At 36.8% G+C, this 20990-nt stretch overlaps 1 protein-coding gene across 1 annotated transcript; it reads left to right on the top strand.

Annotated features, from left to right (window-relative positions):
* The first annotated feature begins 2295 nt into the window (after window positions 1–2295).
* LOC307158291 (ral guanine nucleotide dissociation stimulator-like 1) lies at window positions 2296–20913 on the top strand. Its single transcript, XM_079870725.1, has 17 exons — window positions 2296–2655; window positions 8500–8774; window positions 9588–9632; window positions 10081–10250; window positions 10390–10502; window positions 10585–10806; window positions 10983–11086; window positions 11265–11349; window positions 12289–12360; window positions 12457–12543; window positions 13902–13934; window positions 14294–14415; window positions 15302–15394; window positions 15555–15648; window positions 16950–17219; window positions 18530–18644; window positions 18819–20913. The coding sequence occupies exons 1-17, from the start codon at window positions 2632–2634 to the stop codon at window positions 18962–18964; spliced, it is 2070 nt and encodes a 689-aa protein (XP_079726851.1). The 5' UTR covers window positions 2296–2631; the 3' UTR covers window positions 18965–20913.
* The last annotated feature ends 77 nt before the right edge of the window (window positions 20914–20990 follow it).

The raw sequence follows: 20990 nt of genomic DNA, 5'->3' as shown, positions 1-20990 counted from the left end.
ATAGCAAACCACAACCATCCAATCAATTCCCCATGAATAAAATTAAGCCCCGCCCTACAGTTACTCTTGTTCAGGAAGACAGTTCACTCAGATGAAGGCCTACGGGTGCTTTTAACTACTGAAGTTCATAATTACAAGTTGTGAAGTCCAGTTCATGACTTAAGTTGTGTTCAAGTCACTTTCATCGGAGCAAGTTGGCAGTGTAGCCTACCTTCTCTTAACTGGCCTACACTTAAATACAGCAAGAGTTTTAAACTTTACTTTTAGAAAATGAAGAACAAAGAATGTGCGTCAGTTTGTTTTCTTCTTTTTTTTTTTTTTTTTGCTGTTTTATGTTTGTAATTAAATTGAAGCCACTGTAAACTTTATCGTTACATATTGTTATATCACAATGCTATTATATTTTGTTGTAGGCATAAATAAAAAATAAAATAAAATGTTTTAAAAAAAGTCTGTCACTGCTAAATATTGTGGTATTAGGCCACGTTTCTCACTGAAACGCCCCCAACTCGTACACTCAGGACCGAACTCGTATTTACGAGTTTGTGGTGGCGTTCATATGTGTTTAACCCAACCTGAAAATACCATAGGCTATACATCACAATATCTAACCAGAAAATAAAAATGTTTTCTAATAGGTTATTCTACAATTCTAAGAACAGTCGAATATTGGGAAAAGTTATAAACCACAAAATCACAGTCCCATAATAAGGAAGTTCTGTTGCGCTACAAATAAACGTGTTGTTTAAAATTTTTTTTTTTTTTTTTTTTTTTAATCATCCTAGGTTACACTGTTTTCAAAGAGACTGAATTCCCTCAACAATAGAGGCTATACGAAGCTCAGCTCGCATAGTAACGTGTGAATGCTTTGCCATGATAGCCACATCTCCAGGGGCTGGTTTCAGTTTTATACAGCTCATACACTTCTAGAGTTCAATCCACAGCTCAGATTTCAAGTTATTGTTTATTAACACAGAATATAGGTTTTATGTGTGCACAGTGAAAATGACATCATATTAGCATCGGTTTTGTGTCTTTTGCCTCTAGCTATCATTTTTTTACAATATGTTATGTCCTAATTATATTCTCACCTAATTTAGCTTCTTCTGACTCTGAGATGCAACATCATTTGAGTTTTTAGAGTGACACCTGCTTTCATATTAATGAAGCACATAGCCTACTATACGTCTCTACATACACACGTCTCTACCAGAGTGTAAAACATTATTTGGAAACTAAGCCGCAGTTAGATGATGCTCGGCAGTGACCAGTGACGACAGTAACACGTCACACAGAGCCCACGGGACGCACGCACGAGCTCTTGGCCTCCGTTGTGCGCCATCCAGAAAAGCCCTTCCCTCGGGCGGTTCATTCTGATCTCGAGCCCTGTACTTCATGAGGAGGATAGAAGTAATAATTCAAATAGAATAGAAGAGTCTTTATAATGTATTTGGCACACAGAGTAGCCTACAAATCAAAGTGTTCTGAGATGCGCAACAGTCTATACAAGTTTTAACATTATGGTATATATATATATATATATAATCTGACATTTTTCTGATATTAAGATGTTCACAATATTAAGGTGTCTTAGCCTATTATTTGGGCTGTTTTAACATTTAGTTTGTCATTTGTCAATATTAAAATTGATTTTGTATTGAAATTTGTAATTTTAGATATGCAAGTAGGCTACATCTCTATGTTAATTTTTATTGAAAAATTATATATATATATATAGCCTATATATATATTTAATCCGTGACCTTTTTAAGTTTTTTTTTTTTCAGGTCAAATTTGAAGTAACGTAATATTCACAACTCAAAAAATAATAAATAGCCTATTTATTGATTAATATCGCGTTCTCCTGACGCGGTAACCATAGTAACAGTTCGCTAATCCAGCGCTTGTGTAGCCTGAAGACTGAACTGAAGGTTGGCAAAGCGTATCAAAGCAAGGGTTAAATAACTTCAATATACTTTTATAGTGGCACATACCACAAATATAACCTTCGTGCTTTCTTTAAAACACATTTAAGATAGTTTACTGTGAGCTGACAGCGCCATGATGTGGGTCGCGCGAGAGGAAGATCAACAGATGCGCGCCTCGAAACTTTAAGTCAAAAATTCATTCGAATCGAATTCGAATTCCTTCGAAAAATCGATTTAAAGACTGTCAGTTGCGTTCAGTGTTGAATATAATGGCAACGTTCTAGTGTTGTGTCGTACAGTGTAGACTTCCTTCTTTAACACCGCCCACTTCATGATGCCCTTATGAGCGCAGGTGAAACGACACATCAGTGCGGTCGGTCTGCCTCTAAGGAAGGATATTTTAACATGATGGGGATTTTAGACTGGCGCTTATGAAGTTATAGAGAATTTATCTAATAATCGTTGTTTTAAATATATATCTTACTTTGATCATCTCTTATTATTCTAAACATCTGTTTAATATGCAGCTGTAGGCTAGCCTACTATAAATAACGTTTTATGCAACTCTCAAGATGTTTATTTTCTAGCGAATAATTCTGTTCTCTATAGTGCAATTAATTTATTTTTATTTTAATTTTATTTTTACTTTTATGGTTATTCGTGAGGATGGAAAGGATTATATCGTAAACGCATCCTCGTAGAAATGGGAAAATGGGAGTTGACAATGGTAAGACGATGAATGATTTATTTCTGATGTCTGTGTTAAATGTAAAGTAGCTACTGTACAGTCGCACACATAATGTAACTGTGTTATGAATCGAGTTGTGTGTGTGTTGAATGCAGTGTGTTGCTGTGCCCTGAATGCACTTTAAATAGAGTAACAGATCGTGTTTAGAAAATGTGCTGTCCCAGCACCTGACAGATATACATCATTGCTGACAGACGAGGCCATTCAATGTGGGTCAGAGAGAGAGAGGGGCTGGGTGTTACTGGGTTAAAATAAATGCTCATGAATCACAGAAATACAATAGGAGAGACCGGGGCAAGTTGTCACAATGGCTATACATTTTCACACGTGAGATTTTTCTCGCATTGGGTTTGAAATATCGAGTTCAAAACTGGATAATTTTTGTAACTATTTTTGTAGTGCTGTAAAACCAAGTTAGTATTTTGCAACTGATTTATTACAATGTATGTCTGACAAAACATTTTTTACCCATCTTTCCTTACATTCATTCATTTATTTATTTATTTAAATAGACAATATAGTACATTTTAAATGCATAAATGTTTAATATTGATACATAATAACAAGGAAGTATATGTCTACAGAAGTATATACAGTAGGCCTATACAGAAATAGAATTTAACCCTAAATAAAATATGATTTAGTCATAAAGTCATAAAAACATTTCTCATGAAAATAATTTAACCAATTTCAATTAAATTTTTTAAGTTATGTGAGATGCATTTTTTTTTAGGTAAGTTTAATATAAATTGAATTGCACAGCCAAACTGATTATACTTTAAAATTTAAGGCAGCTGCTGAATTTTTTTTTTTTTTCAGTAGAGTATAAAATTACTCAAAATGGAGTAAGTAATGCATTACAGTAATGCATATTATTTCTATATTTGTCTTATTGTGTATAATAATGTACCGTATGTTCTGAACTGACTGATCTACAACAGCCACCAGTTTGTGCCCAGTTTGTGTGTGTCATGTGCCTCTGTTTTGTCTGCTGTGGGATTTGGGCTGGTGAATGTTGGCAACAGACATTAAGCCGAAGTAAATGACCTAGTCAGCAGCACTTCCAGTACAGCTTTTGTTGAATAGCTCGGGAATCTGTGTTTGTTGGGCGTCACATAAAATACATAGTGATTTTTGTTCAAAAATGTTATTCTTTTCCTTTTCCTAGAATAATAGCAATTTCTCTCGTGCTTCCTGCTATCAGATGGCAAATGCCCATGACCTGGTGTGATCGAGTAAAAAATGTCGTGAATGTGACATTACAGTAACTGGGTCATTCCTGAGATTCGGTAATATTTCAGTCCCCCAGAAATATATTCAGTCCCCCGGTTCACCAAAATAAAACGTTAAAAGCTTTTCACAATACTTCAGTATGTCCGTTATGCATTTATAGAATTACAATCATAAAATAATCTTATTTCTATCGTACACTAAGCATTCTGTCATGTCCCTGAGGAACATTACTGAATTTGTACTTAGAAAATATTTAACAAAATGTCCACATTGTCTATCATTTTGGCAATATTGTAAGAATTTATTTGTTACTTTCTTGTGAAAAATATTTTTCTTAAAAAAAAAAAAAAAAAAAACAGACCATAAAGTTACATCTCTGTCTGAACTCAACCCCGTCGCTAACTATTCTCCACCTATAATAATTTAGACTCCACCCATATGTGACATCACTTACCAGAAATGACATCATTCAGGTCTCTTTAACAGTGTTGAAGAAGATTGTAAGTAGTATCCTAGTTTTTAATTCTTGTTTTGAGGTGTATTATAGTCAGGAGGGAGGGTACTGGCAAGCTTAACAACTCATCACATAAAATGAAGATAGAAAATTATAATTTTTCTCAATTTTATTTTAATCCATAAGTATACACAATGTACTTATTTCATTGCTGCCATACACGGTCTACTCTCCTACACTACACGCGGAGCAATGGCCATTTTGCGCAAAAAAAACAAAACCTCAACCCCGTCACACTCATCAACCCTGTCACGTATATGTATATTTCACATTGTTTTGAACTTGTGACGGGGTTGAGTTTTTCATTTCATTTATGAATAATTTGAATTAAAACCCTGTCACACTATTCCCAACTATTCTTTTGGGGGGGAAAATAGGGAAGACGATTAAAAATGATGGCAATTCTGGCTGATTACCACCTGACATGTTTAGGACCAAGACCAACACAATAACATTTTTGGTTTTAGTTAAGCATCTAAATTGAATTATTATACTTTTTAAAATAAATAAATAAATAGACCACAGATACACAATTTGTCTATTTTTAACTTCAGCCCCATAAAACTGTTAAAATGCTATCATAAATGTTACATTTGTAGTTATTAAATTGGTATGAGGGACACATGAGCAGTAGGTACTGTAGATGTTTGTTTCGTAACAAGAAATTTGATTTGATATGTGCCTAATTGGGTATTTAGAAAATTAATTATATGTAGTTTAAAAAAATCCAAGTTGAAATATTACCGAATTCCAGGAATGACCCAACTATTAATGTGCAGTTCAGATGAGATATAGAGCTGAAAGAGCAACCAGAATGGGTTTGAAATAGGACTAGATTTTAAAAATGGCTTATAAAGGTTAAAAAATGCAAGCAGGTATTGATTTTGAGAAACAGGAACGTTGTGCGTGTCATATTATGCAGCTTTAATTATATGTTTTGTATATATAATGCTATGTTTTGTGTCCCAGGTTGAAAATACAGAGTCCCAGGTGCATGTCCTTTGAACTGAAGCGCTCTGCCTCTTGAGCTGCAGACAGGTTCTCATTAGCTGAAGTGTTTGTTCACTGGAATAAATCAAAAGACACCCTGTTTTGCTTATTAATAAGGACAGACTCATGTTATATTCAAAGATGAAGATTATAAGTTACGATAGCTGTAGTTATTAGCGATTGCTGAGCTTTTTCAAAAAGCCACTGCTCTAAAACAAGAGTTTAAACTTTCCTGGCCATCCAGAACACCCTAGCGACCATCTTAGCAATCACCTAGAACACCATAGCAACACCCTGGCAACTGGCAAATCAATAGCATCATGCTGGTCCATTTTTCATACACTCTTCATAGAAACCTCCCAGAAACGTCATAGCAGTGCCGCTTCACATAGCAACTACCCTGAAACACCATAGGAACTGCAAAGCAACACCCTGGCAACCCTCAACACAATAGCACCATGCTTGTGCATTTTCAAACACTCTGACTCTTCACATAGAAACCTCCCAGAAACGTCCTAGCAACTGCATAGCAACACCCTGGCAACCCTCAACACAATAGCATCATGCTTTTGCATTTTCATGCACTCTTCGCCCTAGCAACTGCATATCAATGCATCTTCACATAGCAACCACCCTGAAACGCCCTAGCAACTGCATAGCAATGTATCTTGGGGTGATGGGCAATGGGGTGGTGTGGCGCAATGGATAAGACACCTGCCTTTGGTGTGAGAGACCCGGGTTCGAATCCACTGTGAGACACCAATGTGTCCCTGAGCAAGACACTTAACCCCTAGTTGCTCCAGAGGCGTGCGACCTCTGACATATATAGCAATTGTAAGTCGCTTTGGATAAAAGCGTCAGCTAAATGAATAAATGTAAATGTAAATGTAATCTTCACATAGCACCACCCTAAAACGCTCTAGCAACTGTATAGCAATGCATCTTCACATAGCACCACCCTAAAACGCTCTAGCAACTGTATAGCAATGCATCTTCACATAGCAACCATCCTGAAACGCCCTAGCAACTGCATAGCAATGCATCTTCACTTAGCAACCACCCTGAAACGCCCTAGCAACTGCATAGCAATGTATCTTCACATAGCACCACCCTAAAATGCCCTAGCAACTGCATAGCAATGCATCTTCACATAGCAACCACCCTGAAACGCCCTAGCAACTGCATAGCAATGCATCTTCACATAGCAACCATCCAAGAACGCCCCAGTAATTGCATAGCAATACCCTGGCAACCCACAACACAATAGCATCATGCTTGTGCATTTTCATACACTCTTCACATAGCAACCACCCAGAAACGCCCTAGCAACTGCATAGCAACATGCTTTTCTTGACTATTTTTCTTGACTTTATTTCTCTTCAAGCACATGTTCATCCACTTGAAGCTTTGGATTTGAACAGTAGTCTCTTGTTTTGCTTGCTTGTGTTTTCACATCTTCAGCTCTCCTCTTGTTTATCCGTTTAACCCGTCAATAATGGGCTGTAATTGATAGTTTTCAGCGTCATACCCGCTTCTAATAGTTGTTTACAGTCAACACACAACCTATACTCAGCAAAAGAGGTAATCCTGACTTCAAAATCCCTCAGGTGTGCTGGTGTGGACTTGCCCTAATGTTATAGTGACATCAGCTGCTAGTCAGCCAGATGAAGCTTGTAATAATGACTCTTTGTCCTCGTGTCTGTGGTTTGCAAATCCATGCTGCTTTTAGCTGACAGCTCAGTCACCAGTGCTGTTTTACAAACAGTGCATAATGGGAAGGGTTTTTGTTGAAAAGTGTGCTTAGTATTTGATTTAGAACATGTCTCGTCCGTTTAGTAGCTATGTTATGGTTTCTTTGCTTGACTTGAATGTTTATAATATAAACATTTTAAAATGTATATGAATCAATAAGGGAGCGTGTACACTATTCTAACATTTGGGGTCAGTAAGATTTAAAAAAAAAAAAAAAAAAGAAATTCATACTTTTATTCAGTAAAGATGCATTAAACTGATCACAGAGACATTTATAATGTTACAAAAGATTTATATTTAAAATAAATGCTATTCTTTTGAACTTTCTGTTTATCAAAGTATCCTGAAAAAAGTATCATGGTTTCCACAATAATATTGTGCAGCACAACTGTTTTCAACATTGATAATAACCAGAAATGTTTCTCAAATCATCATATTAGAATGTTTTCTGAAGGATCATGTGACACTGAAGACTGGAGTAATGATGCTGAAAATACAGCTTTGATCACAGGAATACATTACTTTAAAAAATATATTCAAATAGAAAACTGTTATTTTAAATTGTACAAATATTTCACAATATTACTATTTTCACTGTATTTTTGGTCAAATAAATGCAGCCTTGGTGAGCAGAAGAGACTTCTTTCAAAGATATTCTTTGAATAATTCTTACCGACCCCAAACATTTGAATGGTAGTGTATATTTTAGCTATTATGAACGGATTTATAGTGTCCTTGCTTATTTACTCACCCTTATTCAATTCTTAAAACAAATTTTGTCAATTTGTTTTGTTGTTGTTGGATTTTTGTTGCAAGTATGGACTTGGAACAACGTATATAAGTCAATATAGAAAATCATTTTAAAAAATCTGTTGCCAGGGTGTTGCTATGCAGTTGCTAGGGCAGGGTTCACCAATCTCGGTCCTGGAGTGCCGCTGTCCTGCAGAGTTTAGCTCCAACCAGCTCCAACACACCTGTTTGAAAGTTTCTAGTGTGCCTAATGAGACCTTGATTAGCTGGTTCAGGTGTGTTTAATTGGGGTTGGAGCTAAACTCTGTAGGACAACAGCCCTCCAGGACCGAGATTGGTGAACCCTGTGCTAGGGCATTCCTGGCTGGTTGCTATGTGAAGCGGCATTGCTATGCAGTTGCTAGGGTGTTTCTGGGTTGTCGCTATATGAAGAGAATAAAAAATGCACCAGCATGACGCTATTGTGCTGTGGGTTGCCAGGGTGTTGCTATGCAGTTGCTATAGTGTTCCTGGGTGGTTCCTGGTAATTTTTTGGGTGAAAAATACAAGGATTATTAGTAATGTCTTTTGTATCGTTGTCAAAGGAGCCTGTTCAGGAGTGGGGCGAGGAGCATGAAGACGGGGCGGTGTTTGGGATCACCCTGCGCAGAGAGCCGGTCCTGCACTCAGCCGAGCCCACCGAGGCTTTCGTTAAGTACCGCACATGTAAACTGCGCAGGTTAAAAGCGGCCACGCTGGACAGGCTGGTCTCTCACCTTCTGGACCCCTGCTGTCAGGAGCAAGACTACGGCAGAATACTGCTGTCCACGTATCACACCTTCACCAGCTCCAACAAACTCATCGAGATGCTCTTCCAGAGGTGTGTGTTCAGAGGTGCATATGGAAATATGTGTTTGCGATAACAGGCTGCATTTGGCTATCTGTTTGTGTGTATTAGTTTTCTCTATGTCATTAAGTCATATAGTACGTCATCACTGATCACTTCCTTGAACTCATGAGTTACTTCTGGTTTCGGTGGGTTTATGGGTTCATTTATTACCTTTTTTATGGGAAACACTGCATTAATTAGGCCCTTTTTAATGATATTTTTCACACATTTGATTTAACACATGGGTTGTGAAAGTCTGTTCAGACAGGCCTGTTTCGTCTTGGTTGAATCTTGCATCTAAAAGCATTACTTGTAACTCTTTCCCCGCCAGCGTTTTTTAAAAAAGTTGCCAGCCAAGTTACTTTCTCAACATAATGTGTGTCTTGACAAACTCTTTAATCTAGATTAATTATCTCTAATCACCAATGAGCTGAGAAAAAAAAAAAAAAACTAAATTCTAGACCTAGATCTCTGAAAACAAGTCTTAATCTTATGCAATTTTACTTTTCTTGTAAATTCATCTTGTTTTAAGGATATATTTTTTTGTTGTTGTTGTTGTTTTACTGTAAAACCAGACAAATACTAATAAGGAAAGGTAATGCAGTTTTTGCATCAGTCTGTCAGTCATTCTTGAATGTGTAAAATGAAAAGGTGTGTCTTTATAGCTCCTATCTGTTATAACACTGTTTTGTCAATAAGGTTTCATGACAAGACATCTTAAAATAATTTAGCACTACAGTACTGTTAATGTTTTTATATAAATACTATTTATAAAGAAGTATACCTTTTCATCTTTTCTAATAGGGACAACTTTGCCTCTTCGCTTGACAGCACCAGTTACCCTGACAGGTAAAAATATACTGTACGCTGACAATAAGATGTTTTTAACACTTTTTTTTATGTCCAGTAGACCTTGGTTAAATGAGTCTGATTAGGGCCTATCTGTTTATCCAACCAATAGCTAATGGAGGAAGCATATAATTTTTGAAATTATGTTTTGTGCCACTATAGTGGTGGAGAAATTACATGCTGGATCTTTAAGCCAAGTCAACTCACCTTTATTTATATAGCGCTTTATACCATACAGATTGTTTCAAAGCATCTTCACCGTGATAAACAGGAAAATAATGATCAATGATGTAAACCAGTGTCATTATTCAGCTGAAGTCAGTTCAGTCTCGATTTAATTCAACTTTAAACAAGCTCATTTTGTAGGGTTCCTGATGTACAATTTTGAAAATACAGCTTCAATATTTGATTTGTTTTTCCCCTCTTTCCTGATTCCCTCGTACTGTAGCTCTTTGTGGACTTTGCTTCAGATGTGGTTGGACGAGTACAGTGATGATTTCAGGGATCCTCCCATGCACTCTTCCCTGCGTCTCATGTGCTTACAGCTGAGAGGACGCCCCGCTCTCTTCCCCCTGGCTAAACACTATGACGCGCTCCTGAAGAAATTCCAGACTGAAGGTCATTGCGCGATTATTTTTTTGTTTGTTGTGCACATCATTTTTGTTATAGGCTGAAAAATGTGTATGGATTGACATTTATCCTCTTGAATAAGTGAAGCCAACTACAATTTAAGCTCTTCTGTCTTTTGCACATCCAGATATTGTGGCAGATTTGAACAAGGAGGCGGAAGACGTTGAGTCAGATAACCTTGCAGATTTCATGGATTTCGCCGTCACAGATGTTGCAGAACAGCTCACCCGTATGGATACCGTGAGTGCCTGTGTTTCATTGCTTGCATGCTTATGATCATGGTGACAGTCATCTTGTAATGTTGGTGTTCCTGATGTTGTAGGACTTGTTCATGAAGGTAGTCCCTTTCCAGTGTCTGGGCTGTGTGTGGTCCCAACGAGACAAGAATGAGAACCTCTCACCCACTGTTTGGGCCACCATCACCCAGTTCAATGCAGTCACCAATTGGGTCATCACTTCTCTGCTTCATCCCTCATCTTCTGCCTCTTCCTCCACAATCACAGAAAGAGCCAGAGTCATTGAAAAATGGGTTGGGGTCGCACAGGTAAGCCCTTTTTACAGAAAAGAGGTGATGCTGCAATGTCTATTGAGAAAATGAAAGTGTTTTTGACCTTGGATGCATGTAAACCTATTGTGGGAGACCTCCAAAACAAAAGTAGGAACCTTTAAAATATCATTAGGTATTAAAGAAAGACTTCAGACTTATTTCTTTTCACGCAGGGGTGCAGAGAGCTGAAGAACTTCTCCTCTCTTAAGGCAATTTTATCTGCCCTTCAGTCCAACCCCATCTACAGACTAAGGAAGACCTGGTCTGCTGTGAGCAGGTACAGATACACATCCTTCAAATGTAATTGGCTTTTATGGTCACTATAGTCTCATACAGCTGGCTTTGTTTTCTATATTTCTAACCAGCAAGTACTTTGTAGAAAACCCTGAGCCATTGATGGGAAGCATTATGGTTAAGCCATATTTCATTGTAAATCTCTGATTCTGTATTTCCAGAGAAGCCGTGTCTGTCTTTGAGAACCTGAGCAAAACGTTCCCTGATGAGAACTGTGTTCTGACCAGCCGAGAAATCTTTGTGGACGTAAGCCATGAATATATAGTGTCTGTTATTTTAGTATTATTTATGTACTATCATATTTATGATAGATTTGAATTAATTTGATTTAGATTTTTTATTAATATTTTAAATTAGCTTTCATTTTTTTAATATATATATATATATATATATATATATATATATATATTTTATATAGTTTTCATTTGTTAATTTTAGTAATTTTTTCATGTGGTTTTGTCATTATACAACACACACACACACACACACACACACACACACACACACACACACACACACACACACACACACACACACACACACACACACACATATAAAGATTGTTAGTGTTGATGTTTTTTTTTTTATAAACACAATAATCAAAATGCTTTCAATCAACCTTGAGTTGCTGTTTTTGGTCCAGATTTGAATTCACTTCTTGCGACATGTGAATTTAATTAAGTGCTCTTTTATAATTTCAAGTGGAACACATTTGATCTCATATTTGGAGTTCTTTTCTCTCTTAATCCACTTATGTTATTAGAAACTGAGACACAGGTGCTGTTTGTCTAAAACTGACTTCTCTGTACACATGAAAGCACTATTATAAACATTTCTTATTATTATCAATGTTGAAAACTGCTGCTTAATATATTTGTGGAAATTGTGACGCATTTTTAAAGGATTCTTTGATGAATAGAAAGTTCAAAAGAACAGCATTTATTTGAAATATAAATCTTTTGTAACATTATAAATGTCTTTTTTATCAAATTAAAGCATTCTGCTGAATAAAAGTTTTAGTTTCTTTCAAAAATATTTTTACCTTCCCCAAAATATAGAACAGTAGTACAATCTAATTATTTTACCCAGTATTTGTGTGTGTACTTTTAGTATTTCTATGTACTTTTAAGATTATTAGAGTGTCACATTTTACCTTGACTACATGTTTTTTCTCACATATTATAGGATGGGAGTCAGGATGACATGGATAACAATACCCCAAAAACATCCAAGAGATGCCCTCTAACAAAACAGATGGTAAAGATGACAGATGGCACACTTTTTTATATTTAATAATCAATGTTTTACAGTGATGCTGTTCAGGTGATTAATAGCTGAGTGATTTCTTTCCAGAGCTCAGCTGGAGGAACAGTTCCATACCTGGGCACGTACCTTACAGTATTGAACATGCTGGACACTGCCCTGCCAGACACTGTGGAGGTGAGGTTGGAATCATGTTTGTTTAGGAATGGCGGAGTGCTTGACTTTATTAATGGTGCTCATACTATTACACTTTGTACACCTAGCAACACCTCAGCAACCATACCCTAGCAGAGAAAACACTCAAAACACCATAGCAGCCACATAATTGTGTGCTAAAATCACACAGAACACCCTAGCTACTACCTTGCAACCACTCAGAAATATCCTAGTGACCATCCGCAACACCATAGCAAAAACCTAGCAACACCCTAGCAACACTCAGAATACCTTAGCAAAGAATGTGATAAAAACCACTCAGAGCACCCTAGCAACCGCATAAATGTGTGCTAAACCACACAGAACAACCTAGCAACTAACTTGCAGCAACTTAGAAATGTCCTAGTTGACCATTCAGAACACCCTAGCAACACCATAGCAACAATCTAGCAACACCCAGAATACACCAGCAGAGAATGTGATAACACCCAGAATACTCAGCAGAGAGCAGGCACTCAAAACACTCAGAACACCCTAGCAACTACATTGCTGCCACTGTCCTAGTGATTATCCAGAACACCCTAGAAATCACCTAGCAACACCCTAGCAACACTCAGAATACCTTAGCAAAGAATGTGATAAAAACCACTCAGAGCACCCTAGCAGCCGCATAACTGTGTGCTAAAACACACAGAACAACCTAGCAACTAACTTGCAGCAACTTAGAAATGTCCTAGTGACCATTCAGAACACCCTAGCAACACCATAGCAACAATCTAGCAACACCCAGAATACTCAGCAGAGAGCAGGCACTCAAAACACTCAGAACACCCTAGCAACTACATTGCAGCCACTGTCCTAGTGATTATCCAGAACACCCTAGAAATCACCTAGCAACACCCTAGCAACACCCATAATACCCTAGCAGAGAATGTGATAAAAACCACCCAGAGCACCCTTGCAGCCGCATAACCGTGGGCTAAAATCACACAGAACAAATGAAATGTCCTAATGACCATTCAGAATACCCTAGCAACACCATAGCAACAATTTAGCAATGCCCTAGCAACACACAGAATCCCCAAGCAGAAAATTAGCTAAGAACATCATAGTAGCTGCATTACAGAGTGCACAGAAATCACGCACAACACCCTAACAATGCATTAGTGACCAGCCTGAACACCCTAGAAACCACATAGCAACTATGTGACAACCATTTAAAACATCTTATCAGACACCTGTTTGCATAACTCACATTTTCTTTTGAAAATGTAAAAATGTCCTTTTTCTCTTATGACTTTTTAATTTGGTTTCACATGCAAAGTAATGTCATAACGTATCATTTTGATTAATATCTGTACATACTTTATTATCAACAGGGTGGCCTCATTAATTTTGAAAAGAGGAGACGGGTGAGTCCTTCTGTTTGTTTATCTTCTTAACTGTCTAATTAAATGAACCCAAAGCAGTCTTTGTCCAGATCTTGTTGTTATAGATTTGGTAAGAGCCCATTCTGAATAGACATGAAGTCCTCTTTAAAGCTTTGGTTTGACGTCGGCGCCGTAGAGATAGACTTATGTTTAAAAAGCACTCTCTTCCTCTGAAGGCAGACTGATATTAATCTCATGACTGATTATTTGTGCGGAGTGTGTTACATAACAGTCATGCTAACAGTCTTTGGCTTTGTTTCCTCTATTTCACTTTAATCTCTTGCTCTGTATATTGTTGCTATGCCTCTCATTTCTTGGGAATCACTCCCGCTGTTTTACAGGAGTTTGAGATTTTAAGGCAGATCCGTCAGCTGCAGGCCTCGTGTTCTCAGTATGTTTTACCCCGTCATGCTCAGATCGCTGCCTGGCTACAGAGTCAGAAACAGCTGTCGGAGCAGGAGAGGTGAGACTCCAACACCTGAATCCTCTGAACTGAGTCATGATAGATTAACAAACAGAGTGGGTAAATGTGTGGATCAAAATAAACACTATACTTTAGGTCCTTTTTTGAGGATATCAACTTAATATTAATCTCAATGTCAATTTATTTGTAAAGCACAACTGAAAACAACAGACTGGGGATAATTGTGTTGTAAAATAAACACATATAATAAGATGTAAATAATAAATCTAAAAACAAAAATAATATAATTGAATATAAATATAAATACTGCAATTTAAATATATTAAATGAAAACTAAGACAGGAAACGATAAACAACAGGATGAATGTAAAGAGCAAAACAGGACTAATAAAATAAATTAAAATAAAATAATGGTAACACTTCATAATAAGATATCATTTGTTAACAATAGTTAATGTATTAACTAACATGAACTAACAATGAACAACATATTTGTTACAGTATTTATTCATCTTTTTTTAATGTTAGTTAATAAAAATCCAGCTGTTCATTGTTTGTTCATTTTAGTTCAGTCCATTAAATAATGTTGACAAATACAACATTTGATTTTAACAGTGTATTAGTAAATGTTGTAATTAACATGAACTAAGATCAATAAATGCTGTAGATAGAAGTACCGTTCATTATTAGTTAAGTAGTTAACTTAATCAACTAATAAAACCTTACTGTGAAGTGTTACCAATAAAATAAAATAAATTTATAACAAAAATAAAAAATAAATAAATAAAATGAAATAAAATAAAATAAAATAAAATGTGTTTTACAGTCTAAAGTTTGACAAAGGAGTATTGTAACCTTAAAAATATTCCCCAGAATTTTGGTATGAGATCACTTCCTTTATCTTAATCATGCTTGTTGTCCTCAGCTATGAACTTTCCAGACAGCTGGAGACTCCTCATGACACTTCTCCATCCAACAGCCGCTGGAGTCACCAAACTCTCACCAAAAAGCTCTCATCGTGAGTATCAGTTTGAACTCCATTTTTAATTTATGTCAGGGCGCAGATAGGATTTCTTGAGTTTGCTGCAATTATCCTATTAGCTGCAAGCTTTCATTAGCATAATAGAGTGTGCAACAGAGATAATGTGACTTAACATAGCAAGAATTTATGTTCGCAGGCTCTTGTCAGGAAATGAGGGCTCCAGAAAGAACGCAGATCAGATCAGCGTGTCCTCGTCAGGATCCAGCAGCTCTGAAATTGAGGAATCACCGGTACTACACATACAATTTTATATTTATTAATTTTGAAGCTTTTATTTTGCCCTTGTGTATTTAGATCTTAGTAGAAACATTTAATTATATATATATATACACACACACACACACACACACACACACACACACACACACACACACACACACACACACACACACACACACACACACACACACACACACACATGTCTGGTTCACTATCTTTGTGGAGACTCTCCATAGACGTAATGGTTTTTATACCGTACAAACTGTACATTCTATCCCCTTACACTAACCCTACCCCTAAACCTACCCATCACAGAAACATTCTGCATTTTTACTTTCTCAAAACAACTCATCCTGTGTGATTTATAAGCCTTTTGAAAAGTGGGGACCGCTGGCTGGTCCCCACAATGTAGGTGATCTCAGGTTTTACTATTCTTATGGGGACATTTGGTCCCCACAATGTAATATAAACAAGGGCACACATTACACACACACACACACACACACACACACACACACACACACACCGATATATATTGTGCATCTCTGGCCATTTTTGTGTTTCAAGGTCATCAAAACATTATCATCGTCAGTGTTCGCTTCTAAGGTCTTGACCGTCTTTCACATCATATCCTGCAGACACTAAAACTTTTGTCCTTGTTTTTAATTTCCCACCACTCTGACATGTGTTTTCGTCGCCAACATGACTCAAGCACAGAGTTAGAGAAGTCATCTCTGTGTCAGCAGTCATGCCCTCTGTAACTGTGCACCGTATTCAGGGACATACTGACGTCAACACTCAAATACTTCAAATTCTTGGAAATTTTGGTCCTAATCGCTTCCATGACATCATTTGAAGTTGCTGAGACCAAAAATTCAATTTCGTTAAGTGTCAACAAAGTGTTGTATGCTCTTTCACAACATTACATTGCATTCAGGCTACACTTTATCAGGAATCAAACCCATGATCGATTATATTCTACAAGGCTGATCTTATTTCATGTCTCTCATATCCTTTCATCCTTCTCACATAATTAAATCATTTAAACTCAGATCAACATTTCATGTCCGTTAATTTGCTTAGCCATATTGATATGGTATTATCATTCCGTCATTATAATGACTGTTTAGCTCACCTGGTATTTTCGTCTGTAACTAATAGTCCAAATTCATTTGTAGCAGTTCTGAACTGTTTCACACTTGAAAGAGATTGTTATGGTGCTGTTAATGGTGTCATATGACGTTGTCTTTTTGAAACTGGCTCTAAAATGTGACTCTCCTTTCAACTCTAGTCTCTTTCCATTTGCTTTCAGAACATGCCCGAGGTTTTTCCCTCGTCTTCCTCTCCTGATTCCTCTACCATGTCTAGTTCATCCTCCAGCTCTCAGCATGACCTCAATCTTAATCCATCTTCCGCCTCTTCGTCTTCTTCAGCGTCAGCTGGCCCTCACCTGGTCTCCTGCCATAAGCGCTCGTTCTCGATGACCACCCTGCCCTTCTACAACAGACAGGTGGACGACTCCTGCATCATCAGGGTCAGCGTGGAGTTCTGCAACAATGGCAACATGTACAAGAGCATACTGGTAAGTTCTTTCCCATGGCACAGTTTTTTTAAGACAGCCTTTTTGATATCAGCAACGATAGATTTTGTACAGTTAATTCCCAGCATGGGAGGCGTGCCAACAAGGACACTTAAGACCGCAGCTTCTTGAGGCCAGGGGAGTGAGGTTTACTCACACAGCTCTTACTAGCTGGTAGGGGTTGCACAGACTAGTCAAGTAGTCAACTTTAATGCTCTGCCATGACGCTTTTAAGGGATAGTTCACCCAAAAATGTAAAAAATTGCCCATGATTTACTCACTATCAAGTCATCCTTGGTGTATATGAGATTCTTCTTTCGGACGAATACAATCGGGAGTTACATTAAAAAATGTCCTGGCTCTTCCTAGCTTTATAATGGCAGTGAATGACTGTTTCTGTTTTTGAGTCCTTAAAAGTGCATCTATTCATGATAAAAGTGCTCTACATGGCTCTGGGGGGTCAATAAAGGCCTTCTGAAGCAAAGTGATGCGTTCGTGTAAGAAAAATATAAATTTTTCGGAATATTTCTGCCTGACGTTAGTGTCCTTGTTAGTGTGCCTGCCTCCCATGCCGGAAACGCTGGTTCGAATCCCGCTCGAAAAACCGGAGGGGTTATATAAATGATGCTACAGCTTATCCTCACTTCTCTATGCCAATTTGGAGGGACATTAATGCAATAATTTGCCAATGATTATATATAATTATATAGCTTTATTTATTTAAGTCTTTCATGAATTATTTTGGCTAAAAAAAGCACCACTTAAACAGCAATTTGCTGTTCAGACTATCAAAATTGAAGTAAGCTGTCATAGAGATGACTTTTTACTCTGCAACTAATGCACTACCAAAAAAACAAAAACAATGATGAAATGTTTTAGGTACTCATCTTAATTAGTATCAATTACTGAAAGCCTAAGAATGGCTTGAAGAAGAATACATTGAATGTTACTTATAGGTGCAAATTAGCATCTTTTATATTTGCTACTTAATCATAATAATCATCATCATCATCATCAGATGTATAATTACCATGTATAACAACAATAAAATGTTGTTGTTTGTTAAATATAAATATAATTACTGTTATGAATTCAATAAAGATCTAAGAGTCATTTGTGCAGAAATCCACATAATTCAAAACCTGTTCTTTGAGTCAACATTTATATCCTCTATCTCCTGGATATCACTACTAAAGATTGTGGAAGATTGCAGTTCTTTTATTTCTTAAAGATTTCTGTAAATAGCAGAAACTGGAGTGAATTCTGTTCTTTCTCAACTGGTTAGTGTGGTTTTTTTACGATCTCTTGCGCAGTTGACCAGTCAGGATAAGACGGCCCAGGTGATCCAGAGAGCCCTGCAGAAACACAACCTGGAGGATGTTAGTGAGCAGGATTTCACCCTTGTACAACTCCTGGCCCAAGGCAGAGGTACTGAAAACTGGTTTAAATAAATTAAACTTGTCATTATTAAAATAGAGAAACTTTTGAATCCCACTATATGTGTATACTGTATGAAAACTATGAATGGAAGGTTTTTTGGTTTTATTCAAAATAATTCACATGTGCAATACTCACCATTCCCATGCATGTTTTTTGTTATAGAGTTGCATATTCCAGAAAAGGCCAACGTATTTTACGCCATGTCTACATCAGCCAACTATGACTTTGTTCTACGGCGATGCCCAAGAGGCCAACGGAAGCAACTCATACGCTCAGTTTCACTGTCATCAGGACGAGCAACGAAATAACCGCGGATTCAGCCTCAATTTCCGGAGGATTCATATTTCCTTTGCAAACAGTTGTTGAAGACACGTCATTCAGACACAAATGGAGATGTGTGAGATCGAAAACAAGTCATTTGAAGACAATAAAAGACTATTTCTGGTCCACATTTCACCTTGGGAGGTGATGAAAACTTCATGAGACGCCGTTCGCAAGCTATTTTACTTCCATAATGTGATGTTTTTCTGGTTGAAACTGGACAAGTTTTATCAATTCATTTAATTGGATTGTGAAAAGTTAAATTTGAGGGTTTGGTGACGTTATAACATTTTGATCTATAATTAATTTCTTTGAATAACATGCAGTAATGAATCATGCATGATAAAATCAAGAACATTCTTAGATGAAAAGATTCTATATAGAACCATAAAGGGTTCTGTTCCGTCAGGCACTTCATTTATAGAACTTATTTTAAATTAATTCATTTTGTTTTCAATTTTATGCCTTAAACAGCTTGTAAACATACTTTTTCACTGGAAATGAAGACATTTCTCCTTACATAGAACCGTTTTGGCATAAAATGTTCTTTACAATTAAGTCAAGAACCTAAGGGTTCTCTATGGAACCAGACTGAACCTTTTATTTTCTAAGAGTGTATGTGTATATAATCTCGTGCCAATTATGTTGACTGAAGGGCTTTGCAATGGAAAGGCAAATATCACATGTTCAGTTTCATGAACTGATAACCCTGTAAATTGTTTTAAGTGACGAGACAGATAACAAACACGGCACCTTCTTGAATTCCTCACATTCAGTGCAGTGATAATGGGATAGAGCAATGTTTTTCAATGACCTTCCACTCTGTCATGAGACCATCTAACCAGATCCACTGCATGATAATGCACTTACTTCGAATTGAAGCACAATCGGACACCTAGAAGCCTGGAATGAGACTATTTCAGTGTCTACACAAACTGCCTAGTTTAATACATCATCAGTTCACAGTGTTCCTTCTCATTAAACCATCATTATGCCGGAAGACGAGCCGCTCCAAAACAGGAGCAGTGGCATTCCTGAGACACGCTTTCATGCTGTTGTCCGCTGTTACATGTGGTTTCAGTCACATGTCATTTGATGAATCCAATTTTTACAAAATTATTATTTCTGATTTATTATGATATGAGGCTGTGTGGCTGCACAACTGTACATTCTACTGATATTTTTACACCACTATGTCTTGTATCCTCCTTTATCTGCACAAAATTCAGTAACTTGACTCTCCACAATCAGTCTACTTTTACGGACTTATACTGTACAAGCTATTGCAGTGTCAAATTAACAAGATAAATTATATTGTCACATAAGATGTTTGAAATGTAGATATTTTAGTACTGCGATATTTATGTTAGTTTATGTTGTAAATTTTAGATTTAATGCAATGTATATTATAGTTATTTTAATCATTTCAATGTTTCATTTATTATTTTAGTTTTATTTTATTTCTTTATTTATTTTTTTAACTCAATGTTTTCTGAACCCTCCAACATTTCACTGATGGACTTGAAGCAATTGTTTCTGAAAAACAATGTAAAAAAACATGTAAATGAAGTGAAACCATGAGCGCAATCTACATGCTGATCTGAGATGAAAGAATGTTATGCACAGATCGATGTGGATTTGCTACTATGGAAGGAGAGGCATTGTGAAAATGAGCTGGTATAAAATGCTTACGATGTCTGAATACACTTAAAGGTCTCTGACACAAGCAAGAAGCATCTAAAGTCACACTTGCAAATGTTGGTATAGGACTGGGTGATAGGCACCTAAGCAGCCTTATATTAAGCTATGATTAACACATCTTAAAGCACCTGTTCAGTTTTATATCTTGAAGACTTGATTAGGATGGCATTGAGATTTCAGTGACCTCAGCAGATCACATGGAGAAATAAATAAAGAAAATCTGAACTCAAATCTGAAAAAATGACTGTGATTGTAGAAGGAGTCTGTCATCTGAGTCTGTGGCACAACCTGAAAGTGTTGAGTTTTCTACGC

This window comes from Squalius cephalus, assembly GCF_949319135.1.
Source record: "Squalius cephalus genome assembly, chromosome: 1".
Classification (NCBI taxonomy): Eukaryota; Metazoa; Chordata; class Actinopteri; order Cypriniformes; family Leuciscidae; genus Squalius; species Squalius cephalus.
This window is presented reverse-complemented; position numbering and strand designations above follow the sequence as displayed.

Coding starts and splice junctions, on each gene's coding strand:
- LOC307158291 (XM_079870725.1), top strand. CDS start 2,632: ATGGGAAAATGGGAGTTGACAATG. Junction 10,807..10,982: donor AATGGGTTGGGGTCGCACAG/GTAAGCCCTTTT, acceptor CTTTTCACGCAG/GGGTGCAGAGAGCTGAAGAA. Junction 11,350..12,288: donor GCCGAGAAATCTTTGTGGAC/GTAAGCCATGAA, acceptor CACATATTATAG/GATGGGAGTCAGGATGACAT.